The following is a 19,271-nucleotide window of genomic DNA, read 5'->3' on the forward strand; positions in this document are numbered from 1 at the left end:
CTAGAAGATGGAACAGAGATGGGGAGCTGGGGGTGCCACAAAGGAGGTTCTCATGGGTCACAGGATGCCAGCAGCCTAGACAGTGGCAGCTGGAGCCAAGCAGCTATTTTGTGGTCAGATGAGAGGCAGTGTTAGGGGCTGCCACTCATGCCCCAGTACCCAGGCTCCTTCCCTTCAGCCCTTCCTTTCTCCCCTGCCAACTCTGTGACTGCTCACACACATGGTGGGGTCATTTGTCTATCTTGTGTTGGACTATCTGGGGATTTAATTTTGCTCTACCCGAAAATATTGTCACTCTAGAATGTCACATAAAATCATAAACTGATTGCCAGTCTCTAAGCAGGCCAGGTTCAGGATGGCTCAAAAGTCCCTGGACATATCCAGTCTGTCTGGTCTCACCGTGGCAACTAGTTAGGGTTCCTATTGCTGCGGCAAAACACCATGGCCAAAAAGCAAGCTGGGGAGGAAAGGGCTTATCTGACTCACACTTCCACATCGCTGTTCACCACTGAAGGAAGTCAGGACAGGAGCTCAAGCAGGGCAGGAACCTGGAGGCAGGAACTGATGCAGAGGCCATAGAGGGGTGCTGCTTACTGGCTTGCTTCCCTGGTTTGCTAGGTCTGATTTCTTATAGAACCCAGGACCACCAGCCCAGGCATGGCACCACCTACCAAAGGCAAGTGATCATGGATCACTAATTAGGAAAATACGCTACAGCTGGATCTCATGGAGGCATTTCCTTAACTGAAGCTCCTTCCTCTCTGGTGACTCTAGCTTGTCAAGTTGACACGAAGCCAGTCAGTACAAACTCCGATTCTCTGTTCCCTGAGGCAGCTGCACTGTTTCTGGTGGCCCAAACACTGCCCCCAGGAAGCCAAAAATATCAACAGTCACTGCTGTGGGGAGAAGGGTCACATCTTCATCAAGGTCAAGAAGAACCGACCTGCGTCTGGCCGCCCCGTCTGTACACAGACGCCTTCTGGAGCCCAGGCTGTCCTCCCACACAGAGCCTGGCGGGAAGGTGGAACACTGTGGCCCCTTCAGCAGCACTGAGGGATTTTCTCTTGCTTTGGGAAGAGAGCTAGAACCCAGCAGAGAGCTAGAAGCACAAAAGGACCTGGTGGAGTGGAACTGTTCTCCACACAGTGGGGAAGTTCCTAAAGCTCCTGTTTTCTAAGGTGGACGGGCCCAGCCCTACACCAGCTGTCCTGTAGGGCCTCATGCATGTGCAATCCACAATTTCAGGATTGTGCTGGATGTTTTCTGCTGCACGACAGCTCCAGCTCTGTGTGCCCAGGACCTAGGAGGTCCTATGGGAGGCTCAACCAGCCCTGGTTATCCTGGGATTTGTAGTCCAGTGGGGCAGGCAGAATCCTAACATTCAGTCACAGATCTGTGCCCATGAACAGTCCTGGGCTTCAATGCCAGGGTGAAGGTGGCATGCCCAGGAAAGAGGCTGCCTTCTCAAGAAAGCACAGATGGGGGATGGTTACTACCAGTTCCTTCTAGTCTTGATGTCCCAAGGCCTGCATGAATGGGGAGCTACCTGGGTCCTAGTAGGGCTGTGTCTATTTACTCCACAGAGGTGCCCCTTCCATACCTGAGACTCAAGGGTTTCCCTAAAAAATGCCATCCATGGGCAGATCTTTTCCTAGAGGCCCCAAGAAGGGGAATCTTTGATTTCTCTCACAGCCCAGCTAACGGGGGCCGCACCTGCTCTGGCCTGGCCTACGACTTCCAGCTCTGCAACCCCCAGGACTGCCCCAACGCCCTGGCTGACTTCCGGGAGGAGCAGTGCCGCCAGTGGGACCTGTACTTTGAGCACGGCGATGCCCAGCACCACTGGCTGCCCCATGAGCACCGGGATGGTGAGCTTCCTGGGGAGATCAGAGGGGGATTCAGCACAGGACCCCAGGTGGAGCAGGCAGGGGCATGCATTGTTTTATATTCCATTGATCCTGCACGGGGCAAAGCTGTGGCGGCACTGTCTGGCAACACGGTACAGTGCTGGCTATTGTGACTGCAGGGTCCTCCTCTTAAACGAGGGCTCTGGGCTGGGGGTGTGTCTTCCATCCTAGGGGAATCAGAACACTGGACATGTAGAGGCTGCTGGGTTGGAAGCTCACAGGGTGCAGGTCCTACAGTGACCATCCAGGGAACAAGGCCAGAGTTGCACGCTGCCATGGAGCAGAGGCTGACCCTGCAAGGCGATCAGGTGACTTCTGATAGGTAGTTTCCTTTCTGCGGCTGTGGCAAAATACCTCAACAATCACAGCTTAGGAAGGAAGGGTTTGTTCAAGTTGACAGTCCCAGGTTGTGGTCCATCGTACTGGAGACGTCAAGGCTACAGGCTCCTGATGCATTCACAATCGAGAGCAGAGAGAGAATGGATGACCGAAGGCAGACATGAGCTCAGCTCGCTCTCCCTTTTATACAACCTAGCACCAAAACCCAGGGAATGGCACTACTCACTTTCAGACTAGGTCTTCCCACATTAGTTAAAGCAAAGAAGGCAATCCCCTGCATACATGGCCACAGGCCAACCTAGTCTAGACCATCCCTCACTGGGATCCTCCCCAGGAAATTCAGTACTGTGTCAAGCTGGTAATTGAAATCAACCACCACACCACTCTCTCTTACATTACTTTCCATTGCGTGTGACAGAAACTGTGAACCAAACAGGTGAAGCATTAAATGACATTTATTTTGTGTCTTACAGAACTGAAATATTGGTAACTTTAGTCAGAGGAGTGCTTGGTAATTGCACCTCCGTTTTAGTGCCCCCCATAGGATACCCAGCTCCATGAATGTTCAAGTTCCTGTATACAGGAGTGGAGTGTCTGTGCATACCACCTAGCATGCCAGAGATGCTATGAAAATGGTTGTCATGTAGTTACTTTTCTATTGCTATGATAAAACACCATGATCAAGGTAATTAAAAAAAAAGCATTCAACATGGCTTATGGTTTCAGAGGGCTAGAGTTCATGATGGTGGTTCGGAAGAACAGCTGAGAACTCACATCTTGATCTATAACTGTTATTCCCCAGAAGGCTCCTGAGCGTAGCTTGCCTGGGGAACTACATTTCCCAGGAGCACCTAGCGGTCCATGCAAAGGCTGCGCAGGCGCAGAATGTGGATGGGGGGACCCTTTAAAAAGCAGGAACGCCGACTGTTCGCTCTCTTTTCACTTTCTCTCCCGTGTGCTGCAATAAACCTCGTGCGCCACGTGGGTTTTGTTGTGTCTTGCGTCCTCCTTTCGAAGAAGAAGAAGAACAATAACAATGATGCAGAGAGTGAACAAGCCCTGGGGATCCCATGAGCCTTTTGAAACCTAAAGCCCCATCTGCAGTGACACCTCTCCCAGCAAGGCACACTTCCCACTCCTTCCCCACACTTCCTAATCCTTCCCAAACAGTTTCACCAACTGAGGCCCAAGTAGTCAAACAGATGAGCCCTTCCCATTCTAACCACCACAGTTGTTAATGTGTATGGGTTAGAGAATAACAAAGAAATGTGCATACAAGGTTGGTACAGATGCAATCCTTTCTCAGGTAGTTCTGATCTGTTATGGGTTGAACCCACACATGGAGGGCATGGTGACAAAAGGCTAGTTCTGCTCCTCTTGAGACCTCCCTTCCATGTGTATGGGGTACCAATTGGAGTTACCTGCTGTGCCTTACATGTGCTGATGCAGAGTTGAGGGGTGACAGAGCTGATGGGGCTGGAGGATACACAACCTGGCAACCAAGTGTATCAATTGCTTCTGATAAATTTATGCAGAACAAGAAAAGTGCCAGGGGCTGGAGGTTGACTACGAGAGGGTCTGGCTGCATTTGGGACTGGCTGCATTTGGTTTATTGAAAACGACTCTTTTCTCTTTTTTAATCAGCATCATTCATTAAACAAAATAATGGGTTTCACTTGAATATACGTCTGTCGGGGTTGGAGAGATGGCTCAGTGGTTAAGAGCACTGATTGCTCTTCCACAGGACCTGGGTTCAATTCCAGCACCCACATAGCAGCTTACAACTGTCTGTAACTCAACTTCCAGGGGACCTGACCCTCATGGCAAAACACCAATGCATATAAAATAAAAACAACATAAAAAATTTAGAAAAAAAAAGTACATGTTTGTCATATTTTGATCATGTTGGCCCTCCGTTATCTTCTCACCACACTAAACACAAGAGAAAATGTAATACTTGTTTTTCTGAGGCAGGGTTAATTTGTTTACTATGATAAATCTCAAGTTATACCCATCTTCCTGAAGACAATGTAATTGTCTTCTTCCCTACATCCAAATAAAGCTCCATGTGTACACATCACATTTTCCTGGTCCATTCCTCTGTCCATAGATTCTTAAGCTGATCCCATCCCTCAGCTCTTGTGAGCAGTTCAGATGTGCAGACGTCTCTAATGGTGTGCTGACTTAGACTCCTTTGGATGTGTTCCAGGAGTGGTGCAGCACAGCACGTGGGAATCATAGGTTTAGTTTTCCGAGGTACGACCACACTGATTTCCATAGAGGCTGCACGCATTTACATCCCCGCCCACAGTGAGGGAGGACTCTGAAGAAAGCTCTTAAGATGGAGACTGGGCAAAGAGCGCTTTGCCTCTGCAGAGTCGAAGATCTCCATCAGGCAGGGCTGTAAAGATGGAGGATGTGGGATATATACACATCCTGGCTGGATCTCTTGGGCAATCTCTTCCTAAGGCTTGATAGCACCAGAGTCAGTCTCAGAAACCAAAAATGTAGGAAGGAGGTTGCTATCACCTGTCCCTCTGTGTGTGTGTCCTCCCAGAGCCCAGATTTCAGGGACTGAGAGTGGGGCAGATGAGCTCTAAAAACACTGGGTCTTTTCTTTCTGGTGTGATGCTCTTTTGAGAAGGCTCCAGCCTCACACCCTGCTTCTCTCCTTCCAGCCAAGGAGAGATGCCACCTCTATTGCGAATCCAAGGAGACAGGGGAGGTGGTGTCCATGAAGCGCATGGTGCATGATGGGACACGCTGCTCCTACAAGGATGCCTTTAGCCTCTGTGTGCGTGGAGACTGCAGGGTGAGTGCCATGAGGCAGTGTGGACCAGGGCTCGGGATTGATATATTCAGGATCCACTGCCTAGGGAATGGTGCTGCCCATGGTGGACTGGGCTTTCCTACATCAATTAACAACCGAGACAGTCTTCCATGACACACTTTCTGGTTCTGGCACACACGGGGGACAAGTCCAGTAGAGTGTGGGATCTGGGCTCAGACTAAGCTCTCCATGCTTACAAGGCAAGCCTCAGCATCTCCAGGCATCTTCAGGGAGTGAGCAGGATGTAGACACAATGTCAAGAACACCTTTCACTAGGTTCTGACTCTTGACGATTCCACCACCTCGTTGTTGCTCCATTTGGAACAAAGCAGCCTAAGCTTTGGGTGAAACCCCTTAGGGCCACCTTGGGGGTGCGCTAGGTGGGTAAGGGCAGTGAGGGCTAAAGGCAGAGGTGCTGTAAGGATAGGATGGGCTCTGTGTTCTGCACGAACTGAGGCAGGGAGAGGGCACATGGTGCATCATGGCCAAATGGGGTCTGCCTCTCTCCAAAGTCCTTCATCCCTCCCATGTCAGGAGCTGCTAAGAAGAGATATACAGGTCCCGCTGTGGGAGGGATCAGGTACTCTGGGGGTAGGGGGACGCAGGCAAGGACGCCATCTTAAAGGTCCCCTGCCCTCCTTTGCCCTGCAGAAGGTGGGCTGTGACGGGGTAATTGGCTCCCGCAAGCAGGAGGACAAGTGTGGCGTGTGTGGAGGTGACAACACCCACTGTAAAGTGGTGAAGGGCACGTTCACGAGGTCCCCCAGGAAGCAAGGTGAGGAGCCCATCTTCTGCCCTAGGGTGGAAGGTCAGCAGCGCCTTGTGGGGCTAGACCCCCACATGCCTACACCCCTGGGTGCTCTGTATAAATCCGTGACTATTCGGGGCTTGGGGCTGTGAGGGTCAGGGGGAAAGGGAACCCGATTGGGGATCTTGAGTCTGAGCCACAATAGATATGGAAGATGGAGAACAGGGCGTGGGTTACAGGCGGACCTCAGAAGCCTGAGGTCAAGGGCCCACAAAGGTCAGTCCCCCTCAGCCCTCCCTCCAGGATGCCCAGCTGTGTGTTATTGGCTCCCTCCCTCTCTCCTGCCAGCAAATGGCTACCATCCAGACTTCCCTGAATCTAGCACATGGGGAACACCCACAAACCTCATCCAAAACACAGCGGCCTGGTACTGATGCTGGGCTTCCATATGACCCAGCCCTATGGGTTGGCCCACAGCAGCTAACTGCATCTGTGGCCTGTCAGTCTGACTCTGGCATGAAGCAACACCTCTTTGGTTTTCTTATGAAAGGCCACACAGCAAACATGTAGGCTCGGGTGAGATGTCATGAGCCAGGAATGGTCTCGCAGGTCAGATGCTCAGCACTGGCTGGCCTTTGCCGCCCCCTGCACATGGGATTCTAATGTGGTTTGCAGATGGAGTGGCTGAGGTGCAGATAGGCCACGTGGCTTGCCTCCCTCCTAGCATGGTTGGGAGCTAGATTCCCACCTGGGTTTTTCAGTGGAGGAGATTTCTAGTTTACCCCCTCCTACCAAGTGCAGTTGGAAGTGTCTATTGTGGAGCTGCCTCGGAAGGCAGGCCTCTCCTGGGGCATGTGCCTTGGAGTGGCTTCCTGTCTTCTCATCTGGCTTTTTTTCTATCCCGAAAGAGTACATCAAGATGTTTGAGATCCCCGCTGGAGCCAGACACCTGCTCATCCAGGAGGCCGACACCACCAGCCACCATCTGTGTGAGTCAGAGCCCAAATGTCTCAACACCTGCGAAACCTTGTTCTTCCAGGATGGCCAGAGTAGCAAAGGTCAGAGCAGAGTACCCAAGCTCAAAGGCTTGGGTTATGTGGCCAGGTTCTGAGATCAACAGCCCCCGATGAACAGACGTGCCTCAGCCCTAGTCCACCTGGCCAGTTCACTTCCTGGGCTTTCACACATGCATCTTCTTGGGGAGGTCAGAGTTTGAGATCAGAGGGTTCTCTGGCAGCAGCTGCAGCTCTGTGTCCCAGACAAGCCATGCTCCTTCAGTTTGCAGAAGTGCGGGGGGCACTGGACCCATGCAGAGGTTAGCCTGGTCTAGCCTGGTCTTGGTAGAGCAACCAAGAGCAGGGTGTGACTCCCAAAGCAAGTTAGGCTACTATTGGCAAGGACAGAGCACCTAGTGGCAGCTATCAGCGGGGGAGGAGAGGGGTCAGCTGGGAAAAACCGTATGACCCCCTCCCCACTAGCAGCAGCACACTGGAGTGCCTGTGTGCTCCCTTTTGCCGTTCTCAGCTGTCAAGAACCTGGAGACAGGCAAGTTCATCTTAAATGAAGAGAATCACTTGGACCCCAATTCTAGAACCTTCATCGCCATGGGTGTGGAGTGGGAATACAGGAATGAAGATGAGAGGGAAACGCTGCAGACCATGGGCCCGCTCCATGGAACCATCACCGTCCTGGTGAGTGCCGTGCCAGCCCGTGGGTGCACATGGCCCCAGGAAAAGATGGGAGCTCTAGGATGCCCACGCTCCCTCTGGGTTCTTCAGACTTTGCTCTAACCAGCCTCTTTCCCTCCAACCCAGCCATGAGTGGGCATGGGCCTGCACCCCAGGGCTCCGGTTCCTGTACCCGCTCTTACTGACTGTAGTAACTTGCCAGAGGTTTTCAATTTTTCTATTTGAATGACATTCACAGCTGGTATACATCGGATATATTAATCTCTGCTGTTGTACTGAAATTCTCACACCCAAGAGATCAGAAACCAGCGACCAGTCACACTGGACTTTGTGTCCAAACAGTACTGGATTCAAGGTCCCCTTTGCGTAGGATCACATGGCTGCTCCTGGTAATGCAGAATCCTGAGGGGGCTGGATTTCCAAGTCACTTTAAATTTTTTAGTTCTAATTAATTGCTTAAGTCATGTAGTTTGTTTATCAAAACAAACAAACAGCACACTGAGCCAGGCATGCATGGTGTCATGCCTCTGCAATCCCAGCACTCAGGAGACAAAGCAAGAAGATTAAAGCAAGCTCCAGGGTAACCAGTCTACACAGAAAGTTCCAGGTCAACTGGGCAACTTAGCAAGACTCTGTCTCAAAAATGAGTGTGACCTGGAGAGAGTGGGGGGGCTGGAGATAAGACTCGAAGGTAAAAAGACTAGAACTCTTACCCCAGTACCCACAATAGGCAGTTCACAAATGCCTGTAACTCTAGCTCCTAGAGATTTGTCGCCACCTTTAGGTCTCTATGGGTACTGAATGAGTGCATGCAGGGTTTTTCTGTAACTTTGGAGCTTGTCCTGGAACTCGCTCTGTAGACCAGGCTGGCCTTGAACTCAGAGACACACACCTGCCTCTGCCTCCCAATGGCTGGGACTAAAGGCGTGCACCACCACCGCCTGGCTAATTTAAATTTTTTTAATGTTGTGACCAGCAGACTGTGAGGTCCTAGCTCTATATAGATTCTTTTTAGTGGCTGTCATACAAAAGTGCTTTGGCTGCACCTAAACTACAGCCAGGACTCGCTGCCACCATCAGGATCACTAGACAGTGGCACCACACCCCACTAGCCAGGGAAAAGGTCCATATTTCAAACTCCTAGTGCCATTGTAAAGTTGAAAAACCTTTCAAGATGACCATCATATGTCAGGGACTGTCTGTCTCCCCTGGTTCAGTCTGCCTGATGCCTCTGAGTTGGCTATAGAGGAAGGATGAAAAGTTGGGCAGTCATACTCATGACCATGTTGGGGTGGGCCCAGGTTATCCCCGAAGGAGACTCTCGGATCTCACTGACATACAAATACATGATCCATGAGGACTCGCTCAATGTCGACGACAACAACGTCCTGGAAGATGACTCTGTGCGCCATGAGTGGGCCCTGAAAAAGTGGTCTCCCTGCTCCAAGCCCTGCGGTGGAGGTGAGGGGGGTTCTCACTGCTGGGGCTCTTGGGCTTGATCGGAGGTGGGCACCCCTGGCTTGAGACTCACTGTGAGCCTAGAGGAGGCTGGGGCTGCTTGAATAGGCTTTCGAATGAAGTTTCCTGGGCCAACAGCACCCTTCTGATGACAGCTCTGAGGCTCTGAGTTTGTCCTGACAAATATGAGAAGGGCCTGGGGGAGCGACACAGCAGTCACCTCCATTGCAGAGATCAAAGGCTCAGCCTAGGCTGGGAAAGGTCTGTGAGTTGGGAAGGGCAGGTGCTTGAGACATCAGAATGGCCTGTAGGGTGTAGGTCACATCACAGACAGCATCAGAAGGCAGAGAGCGAGGCAACTTGGTGGGAAGCTGACGTGTGAGTGGATCAAGCAGCAGTACTAGCAAGACTCCATAAGCACTGGGGACACTTCTGGGGAGCCCCCTAAGTCTATTCAGAAAAACCCCACAAACCTGATCAATCTAGAGTTGGGGACTGGGAGAGATAAAGAAAAAGAGGTCTCCGCTGACCTCAAAGAATTTGGCAAGTGGCAGGGGAACCTCATCCTGAGCAATGATACTCTCAGCTTTCTGGTCTGCCTCGATGGTGCGCCATCTCCACACCCACTCCACCTGGATCTCACCAGCAGGCCCTTCTGATTCTGGCCGCAGTTGTCAAGGCTCTATCTGCACCATCATCCTGTTGACCTTTGGGAATCCACTCTAGGTCCCAGAATGACCTTCTAATGAATCAGGGCTGGAGATACAGATATGTGGTTAACATACTTGCCTTGCAAGATGAGTACCAGAGTTCAGATTCCAGAAACTGTACTAGTGGGATGGGCATGGAAGCTCTCCTATAATTCCAGCCTTGGAAGGCAAGAGATTAGGGAATCCTCAGAGCAAGCTGGTTATTGATACTAACCACAATGGCAAGCTCTAGATTTGGTTGTCAGGTCCTGTGTCAATCAATGAAATGGAAGAGGAATCAAGGATGATTGCAAACATCATCCATGGGCCTCCACAGAGTGCACACATGCACACACACACACACGCTCACACATACATATGAAAAACTAAAATAAAGGCGTGAGCCACACCCTCCCCTGTCCTGTGTTGTGACACCTCCAGTAGCCCCCTCCTTTTGTGAGACCAAAGCCAAAATTCTCCCTGTGGCCTTTGAGGACCTCGCAAGCATCTGGGCACACTCATGTTCTATGCCTTACCTCCCCATCTTGGCCATACCAATCTTGGGTGTAATATTTGATTTCCGTCATTGTAATGAACCCCTGAGATAATCAACTTATAAAAAAGAAAACTGTATTTCCACTCACAATTTTGGAGGCTTTGTCCCATGGTTAGTGGGTTCCATTGCTCTGAGCTGTGTCCAGGCAGCAGATCATAGCAGGAGCAGATAGACAGCAGAAGGAGCAGATCTCCGCCTTACCTGCCTAGCCTAGCAGGTAAGAGAGGGAAGAAAGAGCTGGGTTCCCAGTCTCTGCTTTCAAGAGCACATCCTCAGTGATCTCTTAGGCCCCACCCGCTTCAGATAGCCCTGCAGGGCAGAGACCAGACCTTTCACATCCTTGCCTGATCCACAGCAAATGCTTGTCCTGAACACACATTGCTTCTCTGGGGGAAATCTGTGCAGCCTCACTGTCCCCTCCACCCCTTTTCACGGGTCAGCACCCCTTAATCCTCTGCTTCCCAAGATGCCTTTGGATACCCAGTCTAGGGCAGGCTGCCTGGCTCTGCTTAGATTCTCTTGTAGACTCACTAGGTACTATGGAAATTCAGGTTCTGTTATTCTCAGTCCTGGGGTGGGGTGCCGTGCATTGGAGGAGGTTGAGCGGTGCTCCCAGCCTCTAGCCACCAGATACCCCAGATATTTCCCAGTAGTCTTGGAGAAGAACAGCACCCACATGGAGAAAGACTGTAGGAGTCAGTGACAACAAGGAGCCACGCAGACCAGGTGCCTTGTGTTGATCAGACTCCAAGATAGAGCAAATGGCTCAGTGATGGAGGGGAACCATCAAGAGAGCCTGCATTCTGGCCCTCCCTTTGATGGGGTCAAAGGTGAGTTCCTAGAGAGGTCTCCCCAAGGCTCCTGCCTTGCTCTCTAAGTCATTTTAAGGGCCAAGCCTGTAGTCTTAGCCCTTGGAGGACTGAAGCAGAGGGATTACAAGTTTGAGGGGAACCGGGACAAAGAATGAGTTCAATGCTAGCCTGGACTATAGAAAGAAGAAAGCAGAGGCGAGAGAACGGGGCCAATGGGGGTCCCACTGCCCCATTGAGCCCCTTCAAGCTTTCTATCTCCAGGGTCCCAGTTCACCAAGTATGGCTGCCGCAGGAGGCTGGACAGCAAGATGGTGCACCGAGCCTTCTGCAGTGCCCTGGCCAAGCCCAAAGCCATCCGCCGAGCTTGCAACCCTCAGGAGTGCTCCCAGCCTGTGTGAGTACTGGGAGAGAGCCACAGCCCCGGGGATACACTGTGGGGGAGGGGGGAGTGAAACTGGGCCTACCGGAAGCCCTGGGCCTGGTGTCTCTTGGTGTGTTAGGATTTTTACCCATCACACCATGGTTTAAAGGTTCAGGCCCACTTCTGACCCACTAAATGGAAGTTCCATGTGCATCTCATAAAAGACAAAAACTGTTAACACTTAGATGGGGAAACTGAGGCCCAGAGGACCTGAGCTGGCTTTCAATGCTGCCCTAGATGTTTCTAAGCAACAGTGCTGATTCTCAGACCCTCGGACTGGCAGGATGTATTTCTGGGCCCAGGTCAGGGAAGGTGGCTGGATAGAGGAGAAGTAGGGTCAGGGGCTCAGGGAGGGTTCATAACGCCCTCAGATGATGAGACCGTGGTCAGGATAAGGACCCTGAGGGAACAGACAGGTGGCAGAACCCTTTAGGCCACTAGCCACATGAGAGCCTGTTGGATTCTGATAGGCAGGGGGCGTATCTGAGGCTTAACTTCCTCTCCATGTAAGCCCGCACACAATGGCAGGCGCTTTTATGTACGAAGGGAGAGCCTCAGTTCCCAGAGGGAATGGGCTGACATCTCTGCTCTTACTGCCCACCTGGGCCACAGCCAGATTATTTCCCTGACCACCTGCCACTCCACCCGGCAGGTGGGTCACCGGTGAGTGGGAGCCTTGCAGTCAGAGCTGTGGGCGAACCGGCATGCAGGTACGCTCCGTACGCTGTATTCAACCCTTGCACAACAACACCACCCGCTCTGTGCACACCAAACACTGCAACGACCACCGTCCTGAGAGCCGTAGGGCCTGCAACCGTGAGCTCTGCCCTGGGCGGTGGCGGGCTGGGTCCTGGTCCCAGGTAAGCTGTTCTCTTGACCCCATGTCCTTGACCCCAAACTGAGCTTGGAAACGCCTGAACTAGACAGCCATTCTATTGATATAACTCCTGTTTCCCAGGCCACAGCTCAGGTTTGAGGGCACCAGTGAGAGCCATAGCGTGGAAGTCCAGGTCTTCCATCAGGGAACCAGCTACGTAGTGATGGAGTGATGGACCTCAGATCCCAGAAGAACAGGGAGCAGATATTTACCGTGCATAAATTGCACTGCTGGTTTAAATTACCTAATAAGCTGATACAGCCTGCCCCAAGGCCGTAAGCATGCAGAAGCTTTTATTATTATTTTTTTTTATCTTTATCACATAGAACTTTCCATGAGTTAGGTCCCCAGAAATTGCACAAGAGTCATTCCTCAAAACAGGCTGTTGCTTGGGAATGGGAGGAGCTTGAGAATCCCAAGTCTGCTGAGTTGACTCTTCCCCATATTCACGGTAAGGTTGCAGGGCTGGGTTGAATGAGTCACAGTGTCAGGAGCTGGGGTATGAGTGAACTTCTGGTTCCTCCCCAGGGACATGAAGTGTGGGGTGGGGAGCTAGAGGGTACTGGAGCCTTGTGTTAGAGGAGGGATTGCCAAAAGCTCCAGGACAGGATCAGAGATGTTGCAGGATTCCCCAGCCTACTACAGGTTTTCCTGGGCCTTCAGCATCCTTTAGCAAGAGAAGTGTGGTAAACCATTTTAGCATAATGGGGTGCTTGAGTGCCTTTTGTGGAGAAGGTTGTGGGCAGACGCCCTTTATAGTCTCTCCTTATAATGGCATTTCTTTCCTCCATTGTCTAGATTATCCTATCTCTACTTTGAAGCTGGCATACAAAGTGAAGGGTTTTATTATGGCGTCTTCACACACGTGTTCTAATTCACTTCCCTTTCCCATTACCCTCTGCCTCCCTTTTTCCTGTCCCCAAGTAGTACCCCTCAAGAGTGTCATGATCTTCAGAGAGAGAGAGAGAGAAGAGAGAGAGAGAGAGAGAGAGAGAGAGAGAGAGAGAGAGAGAGAGAGAGAGATCCAGATCCACATATGGGGAGAAACAGAATTTGTCCTTCTGATCCCAGATTATTTTACTTAGTAGAATAGGATCTCTAACTGTTTCCATTTTCTAGCAAGTGCCATGATTTCTTTTTTCCTACGGCTAAATAAAATTCCATCACGCAGGATCTAGGAAGCCGGCTCTGGTGGTTAAAGCACTTGCTGTGCAAGCACAGAGACTGGGGTCTGGATTCCCCAACACTCATGTAAATGCCTGCTAGGCATTGCAGCCTGTGGGTGGTTCCGGAGCTCAGAGTCAGAGATGCAATCCCAGGGGCAAGCTTGCTAACTAGATTAGCTGTGTCCGCAAACTCAGAGTTCGGATGAGAAATCATGACTCGATGAATAAGGTGGTGGGGGCGGGGTGGTCAAGAAAACTCTGAGGGGGCTGGAGAGATGGCTCAGAGGTTAAGAGCATTGCCTGCTCTTCCAAAGGTCCTGAGTTCAATTCCCAGCAACCACATGGTGGCTCACAACTATCTGTAATGGGGTCTGGTGCCCTCTTCTGGCCTTCAGGCATACACACAGGTGGAGTATTGTATACATAATAAATATTTGCCGGGCGGTGGTGGCACACGCCTTTAATCCCAGCACTTGGAGGCAGAGGCAGACGGATCTCTGAGTTTGAGACCAGCCTGGTCTACAAGAGCTAGTTCCAGGACAGGCTCCAAAACCACAGAGAAACCCTGTCTCGAAAAACCAAAAAATAAAAAAAGAAAAAAGAAAAAGAAAACTCTGAATGACAGCCTCAGGCCTCCACATATACACACATGTGCACCTGCCTATCATATATGCACCCACACATACAAACACATACATATGTTTTCTCTCTCTCTCTCTGTGCATCTGTTGGTGGACAGGTAGGCTGGATCCATTTGCTGGCTAGTGCAGATATAAACACAGATGTGCAGGTACCTCTGTAGTATGTTGACTTAGAGTCCTTTGGGTATAGATGCAGGAGCAATTCTGTTTTTACTTTCCTGGGGACTCACTCTCCGTAGGGATTTATGGCAGTGTAGAGGGTTACAGGCTACTGAATAAAGAGGCTTCTTTAGTTCATGGTTTTGAAGGGTTTAGGCCATGGTGCTGGCATTATCAACTTTGCCCGTATGAGGGAGGACCTCATACATATGGCACCATGATGGGCTACATGGGAGAGTGACCCCATGGAGAAACAGGCAGCCAAGGTCCAAACAGGTCAGGAAAAGCCCCCACTAGGTTTTGCTCCTCCACCACCGTGGGGATAGAGCTTCCAACACATGTGTCTAGAATGACATGCTCAAATTATTTCCAAACCGTGGGAGGAAGGGAGGACCCAGAGGTGCTGGTGTCGCAGTAGCCCTGAGGAATGGGCGTATGCATTCCAGGAGAGCCCCCAAGGGACAAGACCCACACCGTCTCCCATGGGTCACCAGCCACACGCCTGGCAGAGCATGAGACCCAGTATGGGAGGTAACCCTGATTAATGGTTCTGTACCTACAGTGTTCGGTAACCTGTGGCAACGGCACCCAGGAGCGACCAGTCCTCTGCCGCACTGCAGATGATAATTTTGGTGTCTGCCGGGAGGAACGGCCCGAGACAGCAAGGATCTGCAGGCTTGCACCGTGTCCCCGTAAGCCCTGTGCCACCCCTGGTCTCCAGCATGCAACAGCCTAGGAGAGGGGAAGTGGGGGCCTGGTGCAGTCAAATTCTACTCTTCTTCCAAAATGGCTGGGCTTGTCATGGGTTCGTGGGTGAACTTGAACTTGAGCACTCCCAGCCAGGGCTGAGATTTTCCCTAGAAATAAATAGGATGGGGGAGGGGAGTTGACACATGAGTGTCCTTGGTTAGGTCCTGGTGTACACAGAAGAGAAGCCTCAGCCTATCCCTGCCTTCATGGCATGATGTTACAGCACTAAACTCCAATGACCCACAGTGAACCACCGCACAGCAGGAATGTGACCTATGCAATAGAGATGCCGATGTAGGAAGGGGATGCCCATGTGAGTAGAGGGTGCCCTGTGTTCTTTGATAACAGCAGCCAAGAACACTGCAGAAGTCTGGTCCAGTATCACATGTGTTCCAACATCTTGATCCACACCACAGCTCAAGGCTAGAACCCTATCTCCACTATTCTCTTCTTCTACAGAGGACAGAGTGCAAGAGGTCCTGATAGGGATGGCAGGATTTGTCATCCTCGCCATGTTTCACCAGTGACAGGTTTGAGTAACAAGGAACCCCCGAAGTAAGGTGGGGTAAAGAGGGTGAAGGAGCTGGACATGAATTAGTAGGTGGATGGGCCCAAAGTGGGTAATTGCAGAAACATTGCTGGGTCCCAGGATGCAGACAGGCAGGAGACTATCCAGGAACAGGAACCATGCCTCCCTATTGCCCTGGGCCCCAGGATGCCCGAGGAGAGCTGCTTTGCTGTGGGTGCTGTGGTGGTGGTCGTGGTGGTGGTCCTTAATCGTGCCCTGGCAGCTGCAGCCTCCTCTTTTCCTTCCAGGAAACATCTCGGATCCCTCCAAGAAGAGCTACGTGGTTCAGTGGCTGTCCCGGCCTGACCCTGACTCACCCATCCGGAAGATCTCGTCAAGTAACCGACCCGTTTATAACTCTGCCTCTGCCCTCCAGTGCATGCCCTGCGCCTTGTGGACCTTGCCTTGGGCTCCCCTCCTCTCTCTCTATGGAAAGCTTCCCTGACTCCTGCTGAGCGCTCTCTGGGTGAATCTGTTTCCGCTGGGCCTGTGTGCTCGGCCTGCTCCTTCTGAGCTTGTCCGGCTTGGTGGCGGCGAGCGAGGGCCAGCCTCAAGGAGGCCTGGTCTGGGGACACTGGCCTCTTGTAGGGGGGCCAGGACCTGGTTTTGCGATGGCTTGAAAAGGGGCAAAGATCTGTTGTGGTGCCGGAGGGGCCTGAGGCCACTGTGCGAGTGTGACCACCTCGCCATGGCGACTGCCTCATTGGGCCACATCCCTCCAGGCTGAAGCTGCGGGTCAACTCCAAGGGGAAGCCAGCCCCATCCCCTTTCAGATGCCACCACCATTGAGGTGAGGCCACAGGGGTCTCTACGGTGTGCGTCTTTTTGCATCTTCTGTGCCGGGGTGACAGACCCCAAGTTTCCTGCGGTGTCAGGGGCTTCCCGGCTGCTGCTGCTGTCACGCTGCTGTTGCCCTTCGCTGAGTGTGTCCTTTCTGACTTGTGAAACTATGGCCTGCTTCCGTCCGGCCTTTGCATCCAACCTACACGGCCCTCGGCCCCCCATCCCCCTGTCCTCTCATACGGAGGAGAAGGCAGGGAGACAGATCCCTGAAATGGGATGTCATGGACACACCACCACTTCCATTCTCGGTCCATTTGCTCCAATGGCCTTTTTCTTGTTGTGTGCATATGACCCGTTCAGAGGATTGAAAGTGAGATTGATTGATTGACGATTGACTGATTGACAGATATGGATGTGCCTCACCTACCAGTGTGAACAACTACAGAATACCTCAATTTTTATTGCTTTTTTGCTTAGAAACACTATGTAGAAGATGCCTTAAAGTTGAAAGCTAACAGAATTGGCTGCTGACTCCAGCCTCAGGTGGGGGATGTGATCCGGGTAGGAGGCAGGCACTGAAGATCTAGGGGGACCCCACCCATTTTACCCACCTTTTGCCAAGGGTAAGGTTACTAAGTCCGGATGGCCTTGCTCCCTCTCTGAACCATCCGCGTGTGAAGGGTCTTAGCAGGCCCTCCATCTATCTCTGACAAAAGGGGTCCTCCTCTGACGCCCACCTGGCCAGTTGGCGTGGACTGTTTAGCGGAGACTCCCACAAGGAGCTCCCACAGCGCGGCCTTACACCCAGAGGGTGACACACCTGGGTCCTTAGCCGTGACCAATGTAGCACTCCCAACTGACAGTCCTACCAGCCCCACCTGGCCCCAGCCACCTTCATCTGTTAATAACTCTAATTCCTGCTGGACCATGCAGCCAAGCCTCCTCCTACTTCCCTTGGCACTAATTACTGTTATGTAAATAATTGGTGTGTAACTGCAAATTAATCCTCTCACGACTGTTAACTTCCAACTTTGACGAGGCGATGTGAGTGACCTGTGTGGTTGCAGATGGTGCAGCACGGTCCTGGGCATTTGCCTCCTGTCTGTACGCACTTTGGTTTATCAGGGATATTTTATTAGTATTTTGTATGTACTTAATGACGTATTATGTAGGTTTCGTTGTCGTCATTGCTTTTCTGGGTTTTTTTTTTCCCCTTTCTTTTTCTTCCTTTCCATGAGACATTAGTGTGTGCCAAAGTGACTGTGAAAATGACCTTTTATTCTTACTAATGATGGAAAGACCTCTTGTCATGCATCCCACAAATAAACTCAATAAAAGTTCAGTTCAACTGGGAGCTTGGGTTTGGTCAGCTGGCGGCTTGTTCTTTTCACCTTCCTGGCAGGCAGCGCTGAGGTGCATGCGGCACCATCCAGTAACACTAATCACCTGGTTTCTGGCTCCAGTGACTTTGTGGCCCCCCACCCCACCCCATCCCCCTGCCCAACATAGATGTTTAGGGTCCATCTTTCACTAACACACATACCAAAGAATTTTTCAAAGTAGGTCTGTTGCACTCCATCTTGAGCTGTCGGTGCCGAGTACCTTACAGAGATGTCTAGTTTTTCTGCTCCTTGGTGCTGCCTGGTTGGTTTCTTCTTTTCTTGGGGTCAGAGCAGAAAGGTGGGTTATGTCTCCAGAGTCACTGTCAGGCCCTTGCCCTGCCTTGAGATACCTATTCATCAAGAGTAGATTCTTTTCAACCAAAGGATAAAAGAGGGGTGTGGTCTTGGGAAAGTTGGTTTAGGAGAAGCAGGGCAGTGGTTGTGTGTGTGTGTGTGTGTGTGTGTGTGTGTGTGTGCATCCCTGCCTGCCTGTACTGCCTAAGTTTTACTCTTAATAGCCACAGGGCCTATGTCCTCTCACCTACCAACAACACCAGGCAGTGGGTCAGAGCTCAGCAGGGACCTCCTCACCTGAGGTCTGTCTTGTCCAGTGGGTGGGACATCTGCTCCATGTTCCTCAGTGCTGGGGAGCAGTAAGAAAGGTCAGGAGGTAATGAGAAAGAACAATAGGAGATGGCCCAGCATCTAAGAAATAGGATTGGCAGCCCAGGCTCTAGGCTCCAGAAATGTCACAGGAGCTGTGGTTGGGTCTACTGCCCATAGCTCTGCTTGTTAATCAAAGGAATCATAGCTGAAGAGAAAGGGGAGCCCCAGGATAGTCGTGTCGACAACTCTGTGTCCCTCAGTCCATCTCTCCAGAGATGAGTCATGACTAGCTGCCCTCTAAGGGAACCCAGGGGGCCACCTGTACAGGGCACTTCTAAGATCCATGATGGAGGGGAAGGTGCCGCTCATTTCATAAATGAGTTTCATGAGGTTTTGATGATGAAATGGGCTCGTGAGCCCACCACTCATTTGCCATGATGTATTTGCTCCCACCAAGTGACCCCTCCTGTTTCTCTTTACCCTTTATGACATGGGGGAGAAATTCTTGCTTGTGCCTTTCCCAACATCTGTCACACTTTACTTTCCCTCTAACTCAGAGTTCTGTGCAGTACTATTCGCCTAGAGATTGGTGATTTTAAAAGTGACTTTGCCTTTTCTCTGTATTCACATTTGAGGCTATCCATGGTACTTGTCTTCTATGAATGACACTAGGATCAATTTTCTCCTAAAATAAATGATAACTTTTAAAAGGCATCCAAGAAAACTACTAACAGGAAGCAATCAATAATCCAGATGGAATTCATATGCCACCAAGGCTCTGGGAGGGCCACACAGGTCTCCCATCCAAGTGCTAACCAGGATTGGCCATGCTTAGCTTCTAAGATGACTTTATGAACAATGTGTACATTCTCAATGGTTTAGCATCATTGC

General features: G+C 51.3%; 1 protein-coding gene across 1 annotated transcript in view; it reads left to right on the forward strand.

Moving 5' to 3' along the window:
* Adamts2 (ADAM metallopeptidase with thrombospondin type 1 motif 2) overlaps positions 1–19,271 on the forward strand; it is a 198,748-nt gene that overhangs the window by 176,739 nt on the left and 2,738 nt on the right. Inside the window, exons 12-21 of the mRNA XM_057774650.1 lie at positions 1,693–1,868; positions 4,925–5,058; positions 5,728–5,851; positions 6,733–6,813; positions 7,349–7,515; positions 8,814–8,973; positions 11,289–11,421; positions 12,101–12,308; positions 14,854–14,983; positions 15,858–15,947. Of these exons, the coding sequence (XP_057630633.1) occupies positions 1,693–1,868; positions 4,925–5,058; positions 5,728–5,851; positions 6,733–6,813; positions 7,349–7,515; positions 8,814–8,973; positions 11,289–11,421; positions 12,101–12,308; positions 14,854–14,983; positions 15,858–15,947 (1,403 nt within the window). The remainder of the gene's footprint in view (positions 1–1,692; positions 1,869–4,924; positions 5,059–5,727; positions 5,852–6,732; positions 6,814–7,348; positions 7,516–8,813; positions 8,974–11,288; positions 11,422–12,100; positions 12,309–14,853; positions 14,984–15,857; positions 15,948–19,271) is intronic.

This window comes from Chionomys nivalis, chromosome 7, assembly GCF_950005125.1.
Source record: "Chionomys nivalis chromosome 7, mChiNiv1.1, whole genome shotgun sequence".
Lineage (NCBI taxonomy): Eukaryota > Metazoa > Chordata > Mammalia > Rodentia > Cricetidae > Chionomys > Chionomys nivalis.